Consider the following 21,041-nt stretch of genomic DNA (forward strand, 5'->3'; position numbering starts at 1 on the left):
ATTTGTGCACTTCTTTGTGTTGGTCTATCACAAAGGTTTCCCCGTAAAACATACATTGAAGTTTGAGGTAAAAATAATCAAAATAGAGAATTTTCAGGTGGTACCAATATTTTTGTAAGTCACTGTGAATGTAACAGGATTCAAGTACACCAATCACAGCTGTTCAGTCAGTAAAAATACACAGAAAGAGAGACAATACGAACCAGAACAGACTGGTATGTCGTTTACTTGTTCCACTTTATAACTTGTGAGAATACGGGCCCCATGATTGAGCATTCTGACCATACAGGGCCACGCAAATAGATGCTTAAACCTGGCCCCGCTACCATTCATCAGTTGCAGATAAGGCTCTTTTTAACAGAGAAACATTACAACACTAATATGGAATGCAAACCTTAGTATGCCTATCTACTAGACATTTTATTTGTGTGTGCATGGGCTTGTCTACATGCATGAGCTTACTTATAATTGCACAAGTTTGTGCAAATGCGTGTACATGTCAAAGGTAAAAATAGCAGCCAAACACGACGGACTCCAATGTCATAAACACCCCTCAAAGCAGCAGGCTAGGAGACAGCTGCTGTGCGTTTCAGTGTCACTGTTATGATGAAGATGTAGGGTTGTGAGTGTAAGATGAAAGAGGTTTCATGTAAAAAGGTTTTAACAATGTGTGTCAGTGAGGAACGAGGGTGGGGGTGAAGGGTGGAGAAATGGATCAGGAGACACACGGCTGACCCAGTTTCATTGCTGTCCAACCTGTTCTACTAACCCACTGATATTTCAAGTTTTTCTTACCGCTTTCCTTTCATCAGCAAGGAAAGATAATTACATTTATTTGCAGACTGAATGAAATTACAGCAGAGAGGCGATTTAAGTAGTAATTTACTTTAAAAGTAACCAAATCTGTAAAACACAGAAAGTATAATCTTTGCCATTCATTGAAAAGTCAGATATAGTCAATAACAACTCCTCCAACACAAAAACATTCTGTTTACAAAACAAAATCAAATTTGGACAAACCTTAAATTATGGTTACAACCCCAACAAAGCTCACATGAAAAATGAAGCCTCAGTTGCTTTGAACCCGACACAAACATTCACGTGTTTCATTCATTTGTCCAATCTGGACTGAATGACTTCATACATAACATGTTTGGACAGCCTCACGTCCAAAGAGAACTTGTCCTACACAGGAGGGGCCAGGTTCCCCTAATCCTGGCCCCTTCCTCGTCCTCTCTCAACCGTCAAGGACTATGCACAAGAAAAGAAAGCGCATATTGTTTTCTTGTGATGAACCCTAGACTTCTTGTTCCATCGCATTACAGAATTCAGCTTCACAATAACCGAGCACAACAAGAGGGTTCGGGTTTAACGGATGGTAACACACAAAGCTCCCAAAAAAACTCTCCACATTCACCTGTTACAGTGTTGGGGTGGTTTCTTGAAAGATTAGATATTTCTCACATCAACACTAAAATAATGGCATATGAACATAACTAATGTATAAAACCAAAAAGGAAATGTACCATCAAACCTTTGACTGAGTTTGATGGTACATTCAAACTCAGTCAGTTTTGTATGACTGAAAATAGACTTATTTTATGGCTGGACTCATTGCTCTTGAAGAATAGTGCCATTTTATAGAATATTCAAGTAACTATGTTACCTCAAGTCAATGTAAAATGCTGTTTATATCAAACTTAAAAATATGTGACTTCTCAAATCTCACCTCCGTCTCTTTAAGGAGCTCCTACTCTTTCTGACACTTCACATGGTTTTCACATTTTACACAAAAATAAATAAATAAATAAATAAATAAGAAATCTGACAACTTTGCACTTTTGTTCAGATTCCTTGGGTTTCTGTTTTCTATGACTTTTCACTTCAATACTAGCTGTAAATTCTGTTGCACTATGTCTCCACTAGATTTGCACATGAACATTGACTAGGCCGTTCTAACAAATGAACATTCTTCCATCTAAACCATTTCACTGTAGCCCTGGCTATAGTGTATGTCTACAGTTCAGCTTTGGTCTAATCTGGCCAGACCACCGTATCTTGCATCCATGTCCCCTTCCCAATAACATTAGTGACAAACTTTGAATGTCAGCGTTTAAACTTCAACAGCTGACAACAGCTTTTCTTTTCTTGTCGCTCTTTTATAAGGCCAATTTTCTTTAAGTTTCAAACAAATAAAGTTGTCAGGTCCAGAAAGTCATCTACCTGACCTGTGGATCTCAACAGCCACTCCATATTTAGCATTAGCTCTGGTAGATGCTCTCTTTGCCAGCTTGCTAGCATGGAAAGCCATGTCTTCACAGGTTTGCTTTCAATTTTCAGAAGATAGTCTTAACATTGCTCTATGAGATGATGTTTACTCAAGATGTTTGGAAATCTTGCATCTTTTATTCCAGTTCACAGTCATCCTCTATTTTATGCTGGCAGGAAAGTTTGGAATTTTTCTATTACAAAATGTCAAAAAAAAATTTAAGGATTTAAGTATTTTTGCAGGTCATTGTACTGTACATCGATACACAGAGACAAACTGTATCCTAAAGAAACCTACTGGAGAATGTAAAATACAGATGGGTCTACAGGACCCAGAGCACCTGCTGTTTTCAGCTGTAGCACTTTCCAACCAAAACAAGGGCTATAAAATAAGGACGGATATGGATAAGAACGTGCAGAGGAAGTGCTGCCTGTTGGTTTTGGCACCAGTGAACTTGTTTTCTAGTGCTTCCAACTGATTCAGGAAAAAAAATGTTTTGTTTCTGAAACATATTTGGAGAGATACTGTAGCCACGAGGCAGGTGGGTAAACATCCTATCTACATGCTTCAAAACCAATGTTGAAAATTGATGTCACGCATCCTGAAAACCCAGGACTTTCCTTGAGTCATAGTGTACAGATTCACATTCAATTTATATCCTATTGTTTCAATTTAAGCAGAAACAAAAAGCATGTTGCAAGGAATTTACTACACAGTACTTTAAAGGGATCCGACAGCAGATGTCTGTTCATTATCTGACTGAAACAGGGCTGCAAATCAAAGTTTGGGTTGATTATTTTCCCCCTTCAATCAATAGTTTGCAAAGTGAGGCAATCTCACTTTGCAAACTTTAAGTCCTTCATTAAATGACTTAATAGATAATAACTTTAACTTCTTTAACTTAGAAACAAAAGTTCAAAAGTTGATTATAAAAGTTATAACATGATTACAAATACATATAAAGACATTATATTAAAAGTACAGAGAATAAATGGTCCTGTTACAACCACACCATCCATAAATTCTACTGAGCAAACTGGGAAGCAACTGAAAAACAATTTCCCACAGCTGACATGCCACAACCAGGACTGCCAATTAACTGAACAACCTCTAAGGTTCATGTAACGACATATTATATAATTCGGTATTATGGCAAGTCAGGGTCTGTAAACTAGAACAGACATCAACACAGAAGCATGTTGTTTGACATCACAGTCCTCTGATTGGTCTGGCAGGTAGGTGAGTGGACCCTGGACATTTGATTGAAAGTGTGAAATTAATCTTATGAATGATGCACATTAAAGAAGAAGACTAAAAACAATAAAATTGTTTTTATTCAATGTAAATGCAATGTGGGTTATGGAAAACCTACATTTGTAAGCAATAATTCAAGAAGCAAAAACTGAAAATCTCTTTTTCTGACAAAACTGAAATATAAATGAAAAAAAATGTCAACTCTTCCTCAGTTCTTCAAAACACATAAATGATCAAACAAGAAAGTCTAGCTTATCCTTTAAAGTTTTTAGATGAATTTGCTTCGAGGCTGAGAAATGAAGGATTTACAGAAACAACTTTAAACTTACATGTGTTTTAAATGAAAAAATGCTAATCATCAACACTATGTCTATTAAAAATGTTTTAACTCAAAAGTGAATACCGAGATATTTTAGAAATTGGATCCTATAATATGAGTAGCTTGCCTCAACTGCAACTTGATCTGTATTCAATTTGACTTTCTCAACGTCCCGCCATCATTTCTGGCTCTTTTTTCATATGTCTGTATAGGTTTCATAAGAGAATCAACTTCTCAGAATACAGCCAGAAGGTTCTGTAACAGTAGCTGCATGACTTCAATGCTGAAAGGGAAAGTGTGAGAGCACAACAACTGAGATAGGAAAGCAAAAATCGAAATTGAATTTGAAATACAATTTACTGACAAAGCAAAGCATAATGAGGTTGCAAGACCCCCGTGCTGGCTTCAATACTCCTTTACTCCAGCTCTGTAACGCTACTTAGCCTGTTTTGAACTTTTACCCTGCTGTGTCCTTCTCATGTAAGGTGAGAGCGGTCCAACAGGCAGCCATCCACATTGCATGCTGTACAGCAAAGGATTGTTGTTCAAGTTAAAGTAGTAGTTCGGATAATTTTATCTATTGTAGCTTGATGCATTAAGTACAAATAATCTCATGTGTGCCTTAATATGTCAGCTACTAAAAAAAAGAAACAGAAAGTGCATAAAATACAGTCTGTGGAGAGTGCTCTGTGTAACAAAACCTCCATTTGTTCAAGACTGATCATTTGTAATAGTTTGTAAATACCCATTTGCCTTAAAATCGCCAATAAAATCAGGAATAAAGAGATTCTAACCCTTATAATTCTGTCATTAAGGCTGATTTATTTTATTTTATTTTTTTCTACTTTGACCTGCCTTCATTATCTCCATTGTATTGGCTTCATAAAGCTTTGTTATAGCAATCTCATTATTCCCATTGCCTGTTTTGTGATGTCAGTATCCATTACTACATCTTGCACATCAAATTAGTTGACCACATAAGCTTCCTTTGATCAGAGGGACCTTCGTAATGAGGACAGTCATAATAAATAGCTGTCCTCAGATGACCTGCTATTATGTTCCTAATATGCCCGTCTCTCCCAGAACACCCATTGATATGTTTATAACTGTATTTTTGCTGGTATAAGGCAAAGATAGAGGTTCTTGGATGCAATGAAGGATGATTAAAATGAAAAGAAAAAGAAAAATATACAAAAAAAAGCCTCCACAATTGCAAAAGTTTGACACACTTACTGAGTGCACTCAAAATCTTGCTAGTTTTATAAGTTCAAGTTCTCCTCCACAGAATATCCAATTTCTTCAACCGCCTGCAGCAAATACATGGCTACATTTCAAGCAAATGAAAAAGCACAACTGTTCACTGCGAAATGATTAGATTTGACACGTTCAGTTGTTTGACAGTATTAAGTCATGCAGGGCTCTTTAATGCCAATGCCCTTCAGGAGCGTTCTTGATCAGACCTGGCTGCTCTGGCAATCTTTACTGTCATGAGTTTAAATCCTTTTTAACAGAACGGATGAAAACATTTACAGGTCAGGCACAGCTGTAATCTCTGAGCATCTCATATTTCAGTTCTGTCTCAAGATATATTCCTGCTGATTTAGAGTTTACAACCTCACATCATCTCAGCATTTAATGTCCATATACTATTCTGATGCAACGATTTGTATACACTTCAAAAACACAGCGTACAGGTGGCGTATTGTTGATAAGACCAGCTAAGCTATCAACAGCTTGTCCTTGTTAGTCTTTAACACCAGAAATCCTGAAACAAGAAACATGAGATGCCACCAGCACTACAGTGACAGCACTCTTGCAACAGGAGGACTCGTATAAATACATATGACACAGTTCACAGACTTAGTAACGGTGCACAACAGCCAGATGGAGACATCTATTATTAAAGCAGTCATCGGGTCTTCAGCTAACCTTTCCAACTCCAACTCTGTGAGGTGTTGTTGTAATTTGGATCCTATCCTTGCACCTATCAGACGCTCAGTCTGACAGGTGCAAGGATAAATATCAAATCTCTGTCTGATCAAGTCAAATTTACAATCCCTAAAAGCAGCAAAACAATTACACCGAGTGTCTTTGGAGTCGCAATACAAGGGACAAAAAGGGATTTGAATGTTAAACATTTATTACTTAGTAACAAATACACTGAAAAATGTATTTTCAATGTTAATTTGCTTTCACATAACACCAACAAGAATTTTTGGCCCTCCTGGTAAATACATGCAAAAAGCCACAAAATATGATCCCATACTGTAACAAAATGGTAAAATTCTATAGTTATTTTGAGTACATTTATGAAATAGGTAAACTATTGAATTAGCAATAACAGTTAGTGTGATAAAAAAGATTTAAGACCAATTTACCATTCCTGTAGTGCCTTGCAAAAGTATTCACACCCCTTACACTTTGATGACATTGGGGCACAAAATGGCTAAAACCTACATACGACCGAGAATCTGTCTGTGCTACTTTATGCTGATTGATTATATACTCTGTAGTCTTGAGGTATAACATGAGAAAACGAGTTAAATATTCAACTATAAATACATTTACCAGACGTTATATTTCCAGATTCCACTTAAAATAGCACAAAGAACAAGAGGTCCTGTAACATCCACATCCAGATTCTAACCCTCATAATTCTGTCATTAAGGCTGATGTAGTTTTTTTTCTTCTTTGACCTGCTTTCATTACCTCCACTGCAATGGACTTATAAAGCTCTCTTAGAAAAATCTCATTAGTCCCAATGCCTGTGTACTGATGTCGGTATCCATTACTACATCTTCCATGTGAAAAATAACTTCATGCTCGCTTTTTAGAAAGGGAGAGGATATGTCATGCCGTGGGCTTGTTTCTCCAAAAATAGTTCCTGGTAAATTTGTTAAAATCTGGAGTCCTTTACAGGAACATAAGTGTTGGGGGTACTGTATATCTATAAGCTCATCTGGTATAACATCAAATGTATACTGAAAAAAAGAGAGATTCTTGCTCTTGTTTTTTTTTTATTTTTTATTATTATAATTATTTTAATCTCTCTGGCTTGAGCCGTTCATCACAGTCAGCTGTTTGGTGTTGATACTTTCTCAGAAACATCTTCTGCTTCTTTGTACTCTGTTTGTTTGTGTGTTTAATTAAGCCAGTGAGAATAGCACAATTGTCCTTGTTAACATGGGAATAATATTTCTCCTCTTAACACTTATCATGAACACAGACTCCTCCAAATACACAGAACCCTGTAATCAAATGAAGTGAGGAAGGATATTAGTTGCTAAACAACATTTTCCACCACAACGCCACTTTGTAGAGGACACAGAGGAGATGATTCATTCAAGTCACGTCACCCACATGAAAAAGATAAGGCCGTTTTTTGCTTACATCACGGTTGATGATTTAAAACAGTCTAAAGATTTTTTTCTTTTTGTTTTAATGCTTGACATTTTTTTGTATAATATAATTGAACACTAAGGATTTCCACAAATGTTTATCTGAATATATATATATATTTTTTCATTCAGACTTTCACAAAGACTGGTCAGGATTTGAATATGGATGTATGGATGAAGATCTGTGCAGTTCTACATTGTAAAAGGACGAAAGTTTGGAAGAGTTATTTTGCATATGTACAAAGAAAAATTACCCCTCTGATGTTCTGTATAACATCAAAGCACTAATAATCTTAACGACAAAAGTTAAAAAATAAATAAATCAGTGTGTATCTACTGATGCACACCAACAGGTGTTCAACAAGTGCCATGCTTTGTCTCACTAATGAGTCTAAGTTTGAGCATTGCACAGTGTCGCCGTTTTTATCTCTTCACCTGATTGCTCTTAAAGCTTGTGTTTCCTTGGCTGGGTACTGGGACAGCAGGTGGTGCTGGGGCCCTTCTCTTCTTGGACTCAGCTTTGGCATGCATCGTGGGAATATCAGTGAAGGACTGAGACTGCTCCAGGGAGCCTGGATGTTCCTCTTTATAAGAGACCCCTGACACAGTGGACAGACCCTGTGGATTAGAAGAAGAATAACAGGAGAGGAGAAATCAAATATTAAAACATTAAAATATGCACATGCATATATATATATGATACACAAAAGACTGATTTAGGCTCTTTTTAATACCTTTGTCGTAAAATGCTGAGAATAGAAATAGATCTTGCACTATTTTAAGATGAAATTTTCCCTCAAAGGATTGTTTTAATTTTTTAAATAATGATGCACTAATTTCAATGTTTACCTTTAATCTACCAAGTTTAATTCAAAGCTGCTACACAAAGAATTAATACTGTTCACATTACTGACATTTCAAGCCCTGTGGGAGCATAAATCTGTCTAAATAAGAATCACAAACACACACACACAGATACTCAGAAACATAAAGAGACCAACAATATAAGTAATTATTTGGTCATAACTAATATTGCAGCATTTATGTGATCAAGCTGAAAGTGCAAGCTTACTTTCATAGGGTGACTGCTCTTGACTGAAAGCACTTTAACAGGGAAAAAAGACTTGAATGTGTGATCAAAGACAGCCTTGAGTGCTCCTGAAAATCTGAGCCTCCCTGTGGCTCAGCTTGGTACAGAGCCTTGGCACAACAGGGGCACCACACCAGGGTGCGCAGCCCCATGATCGAAGTAAAATGTTTAAAAGCAAATTAAGCAGTGGGTTCAGACAATGCCTGAATGTGAGATTAAAGCGCAAGAAGGAACATTACGTTCCGATCACTTGAAGTAACAATACCCATGGTCAAAACATGCCATGATCAGGAGGAGCAAAACATAATTAAAAAAACCCAAACTTTTATAATAGCTTTAAAGACGATGATGAAAAGGTATTTCTTTAATAAAGTCCCAGAAACAGAAGTAAAGAGTAACAAGCTCAGATGACAACCACAATACACTAGAGGCTTTTTGGTATTTTGCTGTAAAGAAGCATTTTTCTACACTGTAATGCACAAAACATCCCACAGTCCTGACCTTAACTGCCACTAAAAAAATGAAATAAATAAGTAAAATACTTGCAAAATGGTACAACTCTTCTTTGACTGAACAGTTGTTCTCTCTGTGGTATGACAGATATGTTCACAGGATGACAGGATAAGAGACAGGCAGAAGGAACTGTGGCAGGCAGCAAACTGAGTGATGAAAACACAAAAGGGATGCTTGAAGGGAGGCTGATACGATTTGGAATCGCCCAAAAAAGAACACATTTCAAGTAAAAAAAAAAAAAATAACTCAAAAGGAAGAAATTCGCATGAACTCTATCTGACTTTTTCACCTGCTCGCTCCTTCTCCTTCGACCTAGTTAAAAACATGAAAACTGCGGGTGGGTAAACTAGATCAGAACGTTCTCTGGCACTTGGGAAGGGAACACAAGTCGGCACCGCATTCATAATAACGATGAGAGCAACACAAAAGGAACCAAAAGGAGCATCATTTACATACTGCATCTTGTAGTGATGCCCATTACTGAGAGCAATAAATAGAAAATAACCCATTAGCAAATAACAACTTAAGGTACTTAAAAACAAAGGTGGCTTACGATGACAATTAAACGTGCCAACGCCTGCTGTGATTTGAACTTTGAGGACTTGTTTTTATGCTGCCATTTAAAAGTCACAGAATGGAAAGTGTGCAGTATTTCTCTGCCCTCTGGTTGAATCTTTCAAGTCGGTTTCATCTAAGATCACAAGTGCTTGTGCGTGATTGGAGGGGGAAGGGAAAAAAAAGCTGTAAAGACTGAGTATTTTATAGACCTCAGAAAATGAACAACTGACAGAATGCATGAGGGAGAAATACGGAAACCTTTTTAAAGGCTTCAACAGGGTTGGCAGAGTGGAGAGGGAGAAGACACACACTCTCACAAATATTATAATGCAGTAGAGTTCATGCAGAGTTTATGGGCAAAGGGGATTTAGATCTTGAGTACTTTCAGAGAATATTTATAAAACAGTAACCTACCCTAAAACATGAATAAGAATCACCCAATATTTGATTCAGTATTTACTCCCCATTAACATGCTCCAAATCTATCACTTTAATCTGACATCCCTAAATAAATTAAAGACAAAAAATTTTAAATAACAAAAACCAGTAACAGATTTTTTTTTGCCAAGTAGTTCTGCAAATCCTCAAAGGCTTGTTAGAGCAGATTAGGCAAGAAACCCATTAGACAAAGAGTACAGACAAACTGTGTACAAACAAAGAAATGGCCTGTGCACTTAGACTGACAGCCGAGCCATAACACGTTAATCAGAGAAGCAACTATGAGACCCGGAGCAGAAAACTTCAGCTCAAGAATCTGCCGACAAGACAACTGTTAGTCTTACAGTCCACAAATTTAGCCTTTATTGATGAGTGGCAAGAAGAAAGCCTTTGCTGAGGAGGGGGAAATAAGAAAAAGTTGAGTGTGCAGTTTGCCACAGGCCATGTGAGAGACAGCAGCAAATGTGGAAGAAGGTGTCCTGGTTAGATGAGAGCAAAACTGAACATTTTACGTGCAAAGGAAGACCAACACCGTCTGCTGGCAGTGGCAGCATCATGCTGTGGGGTACTTTTCTCCAGCAGGGACAGGAAAGCTGATCAGAGTTGGTGTGAAAATGAAAGGAGCGATGGTTCACGTTCCAGAAGGACATAATTCCAGAGGTACAGTTAAGCCCATCATTTAGTTTGAAATCTATTTTTCATTCAAGCTGGATTCCTCTTTCTTATCCTGGTTGGAAACGACACAGGCGTATCCTAAAAGAAACTGTTTTATTTTTTCACCATGTGGAAAGTCTTGTATAACATTTATACTGGGCCAACTGGAACTTGAAGACACTTGGATACGGCCTTGTAGGCCTTTTTTGAGTTGTGCTTACAACTCAGCACCTTTGGCTGATTTGTGAGCCATTTCAATATGGACGACTGTCCATATTTTAATGCATGGACAGTCGCATGAACAGTTGTCCATGTATTAAAATGTCATGGTTAGTTAGTGTGATGTAGAATCTTAAATTTTTCCACTGACATACACTTGAAGGACACTCTGTTACATAAAATGTAAGCGAAACAAAAACATTTTTCCTTTTTTGTGCTGAAATCTATGGCTCACTTTAGTATTGTGTTCTGTCGCATAACTGAATTAAATTAATACTTGGTTTTAATCTTTAACTAGCTTCCATTTGAACCAGAATTACCCAAACAGAGTTTCTAGGACCACACACACTTACCCTGACCTACACAGTAGTTTAGCTCTTAATGAACAATTACAGATAAGAGGCTGGGCTTTTACTGCTAATGTAGCCAAGGTAGTGTAATTTGATGCCTTCAAGCTGATAACACAGCATGTATGCATGCGTGGATGTGTGTGTGCTTTGGTGCACAAATGCATGTGTGTGGTCTGATAACAGTCAGTGAATGAAAAACAATCATATCAGAGGCGAAAGCTAAGCTGCATTGAGGCCCACTGATAACGATAAGGCTAAGAATGAAAATATCTATAAATCAAACTTAGCCGTCACTGCCTTAGACACATTTTGGTATTTGGATTACATCATAAAGATGACACAATGCCTTTTACATTGTGTTTTGCACGCATGAATCCTATCCATGCCTTCCTTTTTTTTCCCACACTTCCTGACTCAGTTCAAAAGTTTTCATTCTCAACATTTTCAAATAATTACATCAAGGAAATGAGGCATACAATGAGAAATATGCTATAAAGCATCACCAGCAAGCTCACCAACAATGGAAGCAATGCACAGTGTTAGTGATATGACAGAAAACAGGAGGGTGGAGTCCAACCAGCAGCTTTTTAACTCTGAAACAGAACAGCAGAGAGTCGGCCAGTGTTTCTCTAGCTAATGCAATTGACTCCCTTCTTAATGAAGTTATGGGTATAACAAGCAGACCTCAGCAGCTGTGAATCTGTTTGTACAGTGGAGTGGTTACAGGAAGTTTTATGTAGTTGTTTAAACCTGAAATAATTAGTTGCAAACACATCTATCAAGGATTCTAATTTTACTAAACATTTTCAGATGTTCAAACCCAGAAGCTGCTGATCTTAACCTTCTGACTGTGTTTAAGAATAAGGTTCAATTACTATTCTCTATTAATAATAACCAGTGTACCTGTCTGTTGTAATTGTCCATCTTGTAATTACGGTAAGTGTTTGCATGTAAAACGGAGGCCTGCTTACAAATGTAAAGACAGCTGCTGCCCTCTGGAGGACAAGAGAAAATGTTCTTTTACTGCAGATAAAGTGACCAACTTTTTTTAATGACCCAGCTTTAACTAGAATAAACATGTACTGCAACTATGCATTTGGACTTTCATCAAAAGGATGCACATAAACCACAACATTGTTCAAGCATGCGGTGCTTCCACTTGCACGTTAATTTATGCCTTTAAATGACAGAGAATATCCAAATTTTAAAGCTGGAAATTTATGCCTTTAATCAGAAAAAAAAAAAAAATTCTACCCCTTTCTTGCAAATTTGCAACTTTTTAACATCAGGGATTTTTTCCGTGGCACGTTATTTTTTCTTTGCTACACTATGATTGTAATACTCGGTCATACAAAAGATTAGACCTATCAACATATAAATGACTTTGACCTCACAATACTGCTTGCAACATGCTACACTAGTTTGAACTGCTGAGTGAGAATAAAATCCTTGGAAACAAAACAACATTAAATTTTAACTGACTATAGATAAAAGGCAAAATGAGTCTAAGAACTTGCCGAATCAACAAGTCTTTGAAGTTTGTTTTTCAATATATGGTGCAATCAACTGTTGTACTATCCACTCATAGAAATATCTGAGTAATTTTATAACTAGTTCAGATGAAATTAATAAAAATATTTTAAATACTTACATTGAATTTTGTGTCAGAGTTTTGAACTGCAATATCATCAAAGTCATCCATGTCCAAAGACTTATTGTCAGTCTGCAAATGGAAAGGAATACACACATGCAGCATTCAAAGACACACACATGCATTTAGTGTTTTCAAAGCATTTTCTCTGGCGGTTTTACATTACACAACAATCTGATCCACAACATCATTGTTAAGAATGTCATCTTAAAAATGCTTCTTTCAGATTATTGTCAAAGATGAATTTTTGAGACAGCCTCAAGCAGATATTTCCAACAATATAGAAATAGACACTTTCCATCTATCCAAAAGTATAACTCAAGGAATGTGCCTTACAACTTGGTTCAGAGGCTTTAGATTTATACACAATACAGGTTTGACTAGGAAAATAAATTAAATACAGATGTTAGGTTAGTTGACAAAATGGCTGCCTGCTACTTTAGAATTTGCAAAAGTACTCCCTACATGAGACATTTAAAATCTTACCTTTGATTTCCTTTTGCTGAATGGGAAAATATTTAGCAATCCTTTCTTTTGGGGTCTTCCCAGGCTAGCAGTACTGGAATAAAAAGAATCTACAAAAAACAGAAAAAGTAGAGGAAGTGGAGTTAGACATGACATCATTAACGATTCACATTAAGAGTTAGGGGTCAGTGCTATTCTGAAACTATAGCACTGCATAAGTCACAGTTATAAAGAAGTCGGACTGTTTATAATAACTAAACATTCAATTCAAATTCTGTTATTTACAGTACTTTTACACAAAAACATCCATAAAGTGGATTTAATTAATGAAAAAACTATTTCAATTGCAATATCTTACTTTATTACCCAGCAGAGGGCGCCAAAACCTCATTGTTTTCTACCAGTTTTATTTAACTTTCACATGTTAAACTGATGTTTGATAAAAATGCTATTTTTGTGATATCCTACTGAGCAATGATGAGATTTGGTCTCTAACTATTCAGAAATAAAAAGTGTCAGTATGGTTCACACATATTACAACTATAACTTCACACAATTTTCTTTAACGTAGTCTTACTATAATCAGCCTACGAAGCTTAATAAAAGCACCAACAAGACTTTGTTAATGAGGAAGTAGCAGTAGATTGGGTTAAACAGCCATTGGGGGTTAGTATAAACAACATTAGCACCAGCAACATGGAGGACATATACCTGAGTTGTTCAGAACAGGGGCAGAAGCCATTTTAGGCTGTAAAACTGGAAAAAAAAAAAATTACAAACAGACTGAGTCATTGATACGTAACCTGCATTGCAATAAACTGATAAATTGTTTGTGCTCTGTGGAGACTTTCAAACATCTAAAAACGCAACACAGACTAAACTAACGTGGAGGATACTCACATAAATGACAAATAATTTTACAGTACCCGGATGAAAATATGCATCCCCTTGTGTTTGAAATACACCAAAGTGTGATGTGATAATGTACATATGTAGAACACTAAGATTAGTGAAAAAGTTTGAAATGAAGTGAACGCTCCTGCCAGGGACTGCATGCATACTAGTAGGTAACGCGGCTGGATGCTAAAAATTACATAACTGTATTTGACCATAAACATGACATAATGTTTTGTTTGTATCATTCTGTGCCACCCCAAGAATTTCTGTGATTGAAAACAGAATCTTTCTGGCTTTGGTTTCTCAGCATGACATGAATCATAAAATATGACCTTGAAGCCAATCACAACTGCACAGATAAGAAAAAATATCCATATAAAGCAAGCCCCTCTTCCACTCAAGGTTGATCTTTGTCACTGAAACCACTGTTGTAAACAGAGCACCACATTATAATTAGCGTTAATTCGGGTTAAGGTTTACCTAGACTCTGATCATGCACGTAGAGTTCTTTAATGCCCAGCTCTGTCAGAGATTTGTCCAGCGGTAACTCGTGGCGACTGGTGCAGTCTTTCAGGAGCAGGACATGTGCAGGGTCAAAATCACACTTGTCGCAGATGGCCGGTATCAAAGCCTGGAGCGGAACCAGCGGGTTGACCCGTAACACGGCCTTCTGGTTGCCGTGGAAATTCACCATCAACCGCACAGTTTTCTGAGACAATGATGGAGAGAATTAGTCAGTAAATCTAGGTCTACTGATCAGACAAAAGCCTTATTAAGTAAAAATGTGTCAGTCAATAGACAAATTCCAATTGTTTAGTTGGACGATGGGGAAGTAGAAAAATAGCTGCTTGCACCTCTAATAAAAGAAAAAGTTGCCAATGCTTGATGGAAATATTGAAACAACAGAAAACTTTATATATGTGATGCTCTTAAATGACTAGTGTGTGGTATGCACCAAGTCTGTTTACCAGTCCAACCTCATATGTCCTACATTTGCAAGTCTTCCTCCATCATCTGCAGATCATAGCGAGTTTGAGACTCACAAATTCCCTTCATTACTGACAACATGACGATTCTGGAACAATATCTGATAAAAAAGTTGATTGAGTCCATGCCTCAATGGATCAGAAGGATTGGGAAACATAATGGGAAATAAGTGGTTGCAGCTAATGATTATTTTAGTAATGAATTATTCTATCAAATATTCTGACGATTAATTGGATTTTAAAATCGACACATTTTGCGGACTTTTAAATATTTGAAATGCATAAAAAATGCAAAAATAAAAACAAGAAATACAATTTGTTTTTTACAATAATAGAATAAACAATTTATTGTCTAAACATGGCATTCCTTTAGTGCACGCTTGATCATTTGGAGCAAAGAATGCATATAAATCTAAATAAAAAATGTTTCTAACATCAACCTGTGAAAAGCTCAAGGCTTTTTGCTTGAATTAGGATCAGTATAGAGCAGGGTTAACAACTGACCATTTTTTTTTCAATTAGCCAATTAATAATTGGAAAGCAAAAGGTGCATCCTTGTAGGTTTTTCTATTACAGACTTTGAACCAGGAAAATTGAAAACAATGTCACTTGAGGAGTTCTAGGTATTATGTCATGTCTTCTCTTCTACCGACAAAGAAGGGTTTTTTTATTTTAAAAATGTATACATTTCCTGTTTTGGTTCCAAGTGTGTCGTTCTTTCTTCAGATGTCCTTATTGTAAACTCTACATACTCTGGTTAATTAATCGACTACTAAAATAGCTGATGATCATTTCAATAATTGATCTAGCATGATTAATCAGATCAATTGTTTCAGCACTAGAAAAAAACTGCCAATTGGAAAACTACTCATAATGTTATGGCCGATTAGGATATTTTAACAGGGCATACCTATTATTGATCAACTGACTACACACTGATCCCACAGCAGTCTGACTTTAACTGCTGAAAAGCCCAATGGGTGAAGGGATAAAACAGTAAATGACTGACAGCAGTTGTTGGAGGAGTGTTGGCCTCTGCTCTGAGGCCAGGTGGGATCAAAGACAGACAGAGCTGCCACTGAGTCCTGAGAACAGCAGAGAAATAATGCATGGTAACTAAAGGTAAGGGACTCATCAAATATTGAAACACCCGAGGAAAGCTAAGGAGAGGCAGAGAAAAACGCACAAAGAAAGAAACAGCTGAAGAGTGGAAAGAAAAAAGTAAAAAAATAAAATTACAAGCTTGAATGTTAACACAACTTGTAGAGTTTCCACTCAGAAAAGGCACACAAAAAATAAAGAGTGTATACAATTGACTCTAGTATATAAAGGCCAGCTTACAAGCAACCAGCTTCCTACCTTAGCATGAGCCCTTACAGGTTTCACTGGCTTTGCCTTCTGCCAGTGGTCATTGGTACAAAGTGGACAGGGTGGAAGAAAGATTACATGGGGCCTCATGGCAGCAGCATAAAGCACATAATATGAAATATTGTTACGTAATGTGATCTATTTTTTTCTAGGATGTTAAATGTATTAACTGATAGCTATTCATATATGTCTGAAAAAAAAAAGATGTTCTCCAATTGTAATTCTCTTTTATTAAAATATCTGCTTCATTTTTAGGAAAATACCTTTGGCCACAACACAATTTAGAAGAATCGTGGCCCATTTTAACTGATTTCAGGCGGTAGCATCCGCAGTATTTTTTAAATGACCTCAAATAGACTTCAAAACGCAATGAGCGCACAACAAAAAGCGGGACCCGCTGCATCAAAAGCGGGATTCCCCATAACTCACCTCTGGCACTTTAGGAGCTGGTTTACGCGTCACTTTCTCCTCCACGACTTTCTCCTTGATGAGCACACAGGCCACATTGAAGGAGCCGAGCAGGGCGTTAGGCTTGAATCCCAAAGAGTGACCCTCGGGGGAAAGCAGCTCCAAGGTGTGCATTGATGGGTTAAGATGGTGGTGGCCACACAGATCGACCAGCAAATCCATCAAAGGTTTACTGGGAGATGAGAAAAGAAAGAGGAGTGAAAGTGTCTGGATAATATGTGTGTGCGCATGTGTCCGTCTGTGTAAGGACAGAATATTGGGTTACAAAGCCTACCTGGCTTCAGCTTTACTAAAAAGGAAAGCAAAACAAACTCATATACCTAATGAACTGCAAATAAGCAGGACAATAACGGATTTTTTTTGTTTTTGGTTTTTTTTGCCAGAATTAACTGCTGTTTTTCCTTTGCTTTTTGGAAAACTCAAACGTGTGATGTCTTCATATCTAACTGGAGTCACAGATGAGCACTGAACAATATTGTTCTAAACCTATCCAAGTCAAATTTAAAACTATAAACAGCAATACGTTATTAATAAGCCAAATAAGTAGTGTGTGTGTATATATATATATATATATATATATATATATATATATATATATATATATATTTTTTTTTTTTTTTTTTTTTTTCCTTTTAAATACTGACCAAATATTGCAATTTGCCTTTACTTTACTACTTGGTCTGTTTGTCCATGTATCAACTAATAAGGTTTATCCAAGAGAAGACAACAGCAAAGAAAACATTAGTGTAATTGTAATAGGACTGGCTCTGCTCTCTACTTATTCATTCGTTTGCTTTGGAATCCAACTGGAGAGAGCAAGTGATGATTAGGTCTACAGTATTACCTGCCAATCTTCAGACAAAGAAATAAATGCTCCTTTTTTGTGGGAAAATCCAGATCAAATGACATAATGGAGACAGATAGCACAACAAAGACCGCTGAAGAGAAAAACTCTAACTTTGGAATCAGTGTACTCCATAAGTGGGCCTGAAACGGCAACACAGTGGCATATGATTTTCATAATATTAAAACACTGTGTTGCACTTCATCAAAGATAAGTAATCAGCCATTAGCTGTCCTAATGATTCCAGGTTTCTGAGTTGTATGCTACATGTTACCAACCCAGTGTAGTGTTTAGCAACAGAAATAAAGATACGAGTTACACATATGAGTGCTATCCGGGGGCATTAAAAAGAGTTTTGATATAACAGAGCTCAGTGTCAGCTCAACTCAGCAAATAAAGACACAAACACTGATTTTTTTTAACCCTTTTACAATATCCTGTCAGCTGTTCTCTACATTGCTTTGTCTGTGCTGACTTGACAGACATTAATTTGTCCATAGGTCATCATCAAAGAACCTGGTTGTTCACAAAGTCCTGTATCTAGACATGTTATTGGAAAGTTGAGTGGAAGGAAACTGGCTGGTAGACAAAGTAGTAAAAGCATGAATAAAAATGCAAAAAATGGGCAACTAATTTACACTTGTAAGGCCTCTGTTGCTAGAACTGTATTAGAAATATACAACCTGTATACACAATTGTTTTGCCATCAGCTGTTTAATACAGGCAGATAGGCCTGTCGCAATAAACAATAAATCAATTAATCGTTTGATAAATTAAAACTATCGACGTCATTTTAATTATCGCCTTTATCGTGTCTTCCAGCTTTTTTGTCTTTCAGTTGATGACACTGAATAAAAAAAAGCTCAACTCCACTGCTCTCCCCTGACCCTCCCTTCCTCATTTCCTTAGTGTAATGTCCAGGTCACAGTACACCATCTTAGAGCTGTCAGCTAATTGTCGGCCCATTTTCAAAACCTGAGAGATCTCACAGGAGCCTACAGAAATCCTAGGTATAACGGTTTGATCGAGTTTGTCTAACAAAATAATGGCTACAAGTCCAGAGAACTCACTTTAAAACCAGGCATTAATTAATGCTTTACTACAATCTACCTGCAACGCATGTGGCTCTAGTGTCAGCGTAACATCCTGACTGAATGAAAATCATTAGAACCTATTTATGTCACGTCAACAAAGAACAGCTGAAAAGTTACCGGGCTCCAACTCCTCCCCTCGTCATTTCTATATTCTTTGCACAAAATGTTTTATAAACATTAATGTTGTTTCCACATATCATCTCCAATGTCTGCTGGACTTCGGGCTGTGTCAGCTGTTTGGGATTCCCCTCTGTAATTTCCCTCAGAAACAACAGAGGAGAATCCACGCTTTCTGATTGGCTACCTGTCACATTCAACAGGGTATGTTAACGCTCCCAGGCGGGGAAAACCCCTGATTTAGATCGGAGCGGCCAGGACGATCTACCGTAACACACCACACACTACAGGATGAACGGTTATAAAATCGCAAGCGACAATCTTAGAACGATCAAAGTTCTAAGATTGTGTAAGGGGAAAATGTAGGTGTGAACTAACTGTAGTGTGAACTATTGCATCAGGTGCCATCTTCTCTATTTAAATCTAATGATTACTGAAAGGCAATATGGTATACAGACTTCATAATCTGCACTCTTTTGGTTGAATGCAATATTTATTTATACTTTGGTGTTTTGATTCAAGTACATCTTTGTTAATGGAGACTGAGAATCCATTTTATTTTGGTTTTGGGTTGTTTTGTTTATTTTATCAGTTCCAGTGTTAAGTGTTCTTTTGAAAATAAAGTGTATCTATCTTTGGCAGGAGATAGATACACTTTATTGCATTATTATGTCACTTTCATTAAATCAGTGTACAAAGGTCTTCAAACAATACTATCGTCTATTGCAATAGTTTTTGAGACAATTAATTGCTCAGCAAAATTTGCTATCGTGACAGACCTACAGGCAGATTTCTTCCACAACTCCCACTGTTAAAAATAGACACTGCAGTGAATGCTTCAAGAGGTTAAATGTCAAAGGAAAACTCTTCATATTTGGATCCTCTCGAGACTCTCCATAAGGAGGTTTTACTCTATTTATGGAGGGTGTCAATGACTTAAAACTGGACAACAGTCAAAACAGCATAGTGTAAGCAATAACATAGGATTTCCGAATTAAGAATAACTTTTTAAATGGTTAATAAAAGCTACAATTATCAACGTAAAAAAAATATTGTGTCTTTACGTAAAAAAAATACACGAGTTACATTTCTTGAACTGATTTCTTGAAATAATTTTTTTTCTCAATGATTTTCTAACTAACCCAAAAGCACCAGTACATTATATATGAAAAAACTGACCACAGAAAAACAAACTAACAAAACCTTATCTTTGTACGCTGGTGGGAAATATAATGGAGACATCTGCTGGCCTTAAGATTCTACTTGGGTAATAAAGAGAGGCTTGTTGTTTTTTTTTTTTAAATCAAAGCCATCCCCAATTTTCTGCCTCAGCAGCAGGAACCTCATTATGGAGCGCATTAGCAGGTCAGCTGACCACACACCAGGACAAAAGCCTGTGCACTGTGTAGAGAATGGTATGTGAACATTCACCAGGCTCCATAAAATAGGGCAACATCCATTTATCATATTTCAGTTTGGGAGTTTAACTCACATGATCTAACTCTAAGACTGAAAGATTTCTAGATTTATCAGTTTAAATAAAATAGCAGTAAATTGTAGAACTTGTATCAGCATTCACAACCAAAATATCTCGCAGACAAAAGCAATGGAAGGACAAAGTGACTGAACAAATAGCACTGGAATTTGAGAGATTAAACATGTGCTTCAATGCACTTTCATTGGACTAACCTTCCATCCTCTGTTACAGAAACCTGGTAGCCATGTGGAAGAGTTAGCTGGAAAATGACGGTGGGCCTTAGGATGTTTTCCTTGACATCCATGGCTGATGTCCCTCCTCCATCAGGTACAGAGTACCGGAACAAGTGACGGGGAGCAGGTTGGGGGGCCTGCGGTGGAGGTGGGGCAGGAACTTTCATTCTCCTCCTGGATAATGACAAGTCAAAAGGTTAAAAAAAATAAGATACAAAAATACTAGATGTTCCCAGGTGTTTTTTATTACCTTTTTAGGAGCACTAATTTTATTTTTGCTTCTATTTCAACTGGGACACTTGTGTTTCACTTGAAGTAAGCACTGCTTACATAGCAACCCAGCCTTGTGAATGGATTCCACTGTTGCCACCTCAAGAGC

The 21,041-nt window shown here is 37.0% G+C and overlaps 1 protein-coding gene across 7 annotated transcripts in view; it reads right to left on the reverse strand.

The window, feature by feature from the left end:
* cobl (cordon-bleu WH2 repeat protein) overlaps window positions 1–21,041 on the reverse strand; it is a 50,471-nt gene that overhangs the window by 18,756 nt on the left and 10,674 nt on the right. For 5 of the 7 annotated variants that reach the window (XR_006370729.1, XM_044117933.1, XM_044117934.1 and 2 more), the window contains 7 exons: window positions 20,642–20,836; window positions 16,859–17,069; window positions 14,556–14,784; window positions 13,890–13,934; window positions 13,200–13,288; window positions 12,714–12,785; window positions 7,676–7,858 (listed from right to left, as the gene is read on the reverse strand). Coding sequence is in view for 6 of the 7 variants with exons in the window: in XM_044117933.1 (XP_043973868.1) it covers window positions 7,676–7,858; window positions 12,714–12,785; window positions 13,200–13,288; window positions 13,890–13,934; window positions 14,556–14,784; window positions 16,859–17,069; window positions 20,642–20,836 (1,024 nt within the window). In the remaining variant the exon portion in view is untranslated. The remainder of the gene's footprint in view (window positions 1–7,675; window positions 7,859–12,713; window positions 12,786–13,199; window positions 13,289–13,889; window positions 13,935–14,555; window positions 14,785–16,858; window positions 17,070–20,641; window positions 20,837–21,041) is intronic. The other 2 variants (XM_044117937.1, XM_044117938.1) reach the window with 2 other exon arrangements.

This window comes from Gambusia affinis, linkage group LG05 (assembly GCF_019740435.1).
Source record: "Gambusia affinis linkage group LG05, SWU_Gaff_1.0, whole genome shotgun sequence".
NCBI lineage: Eukaryota > Metazoa > Chordata > Actinopteri > Cyprinodontiformes > Poeciliidae > Gambusia > Gambusia affinis.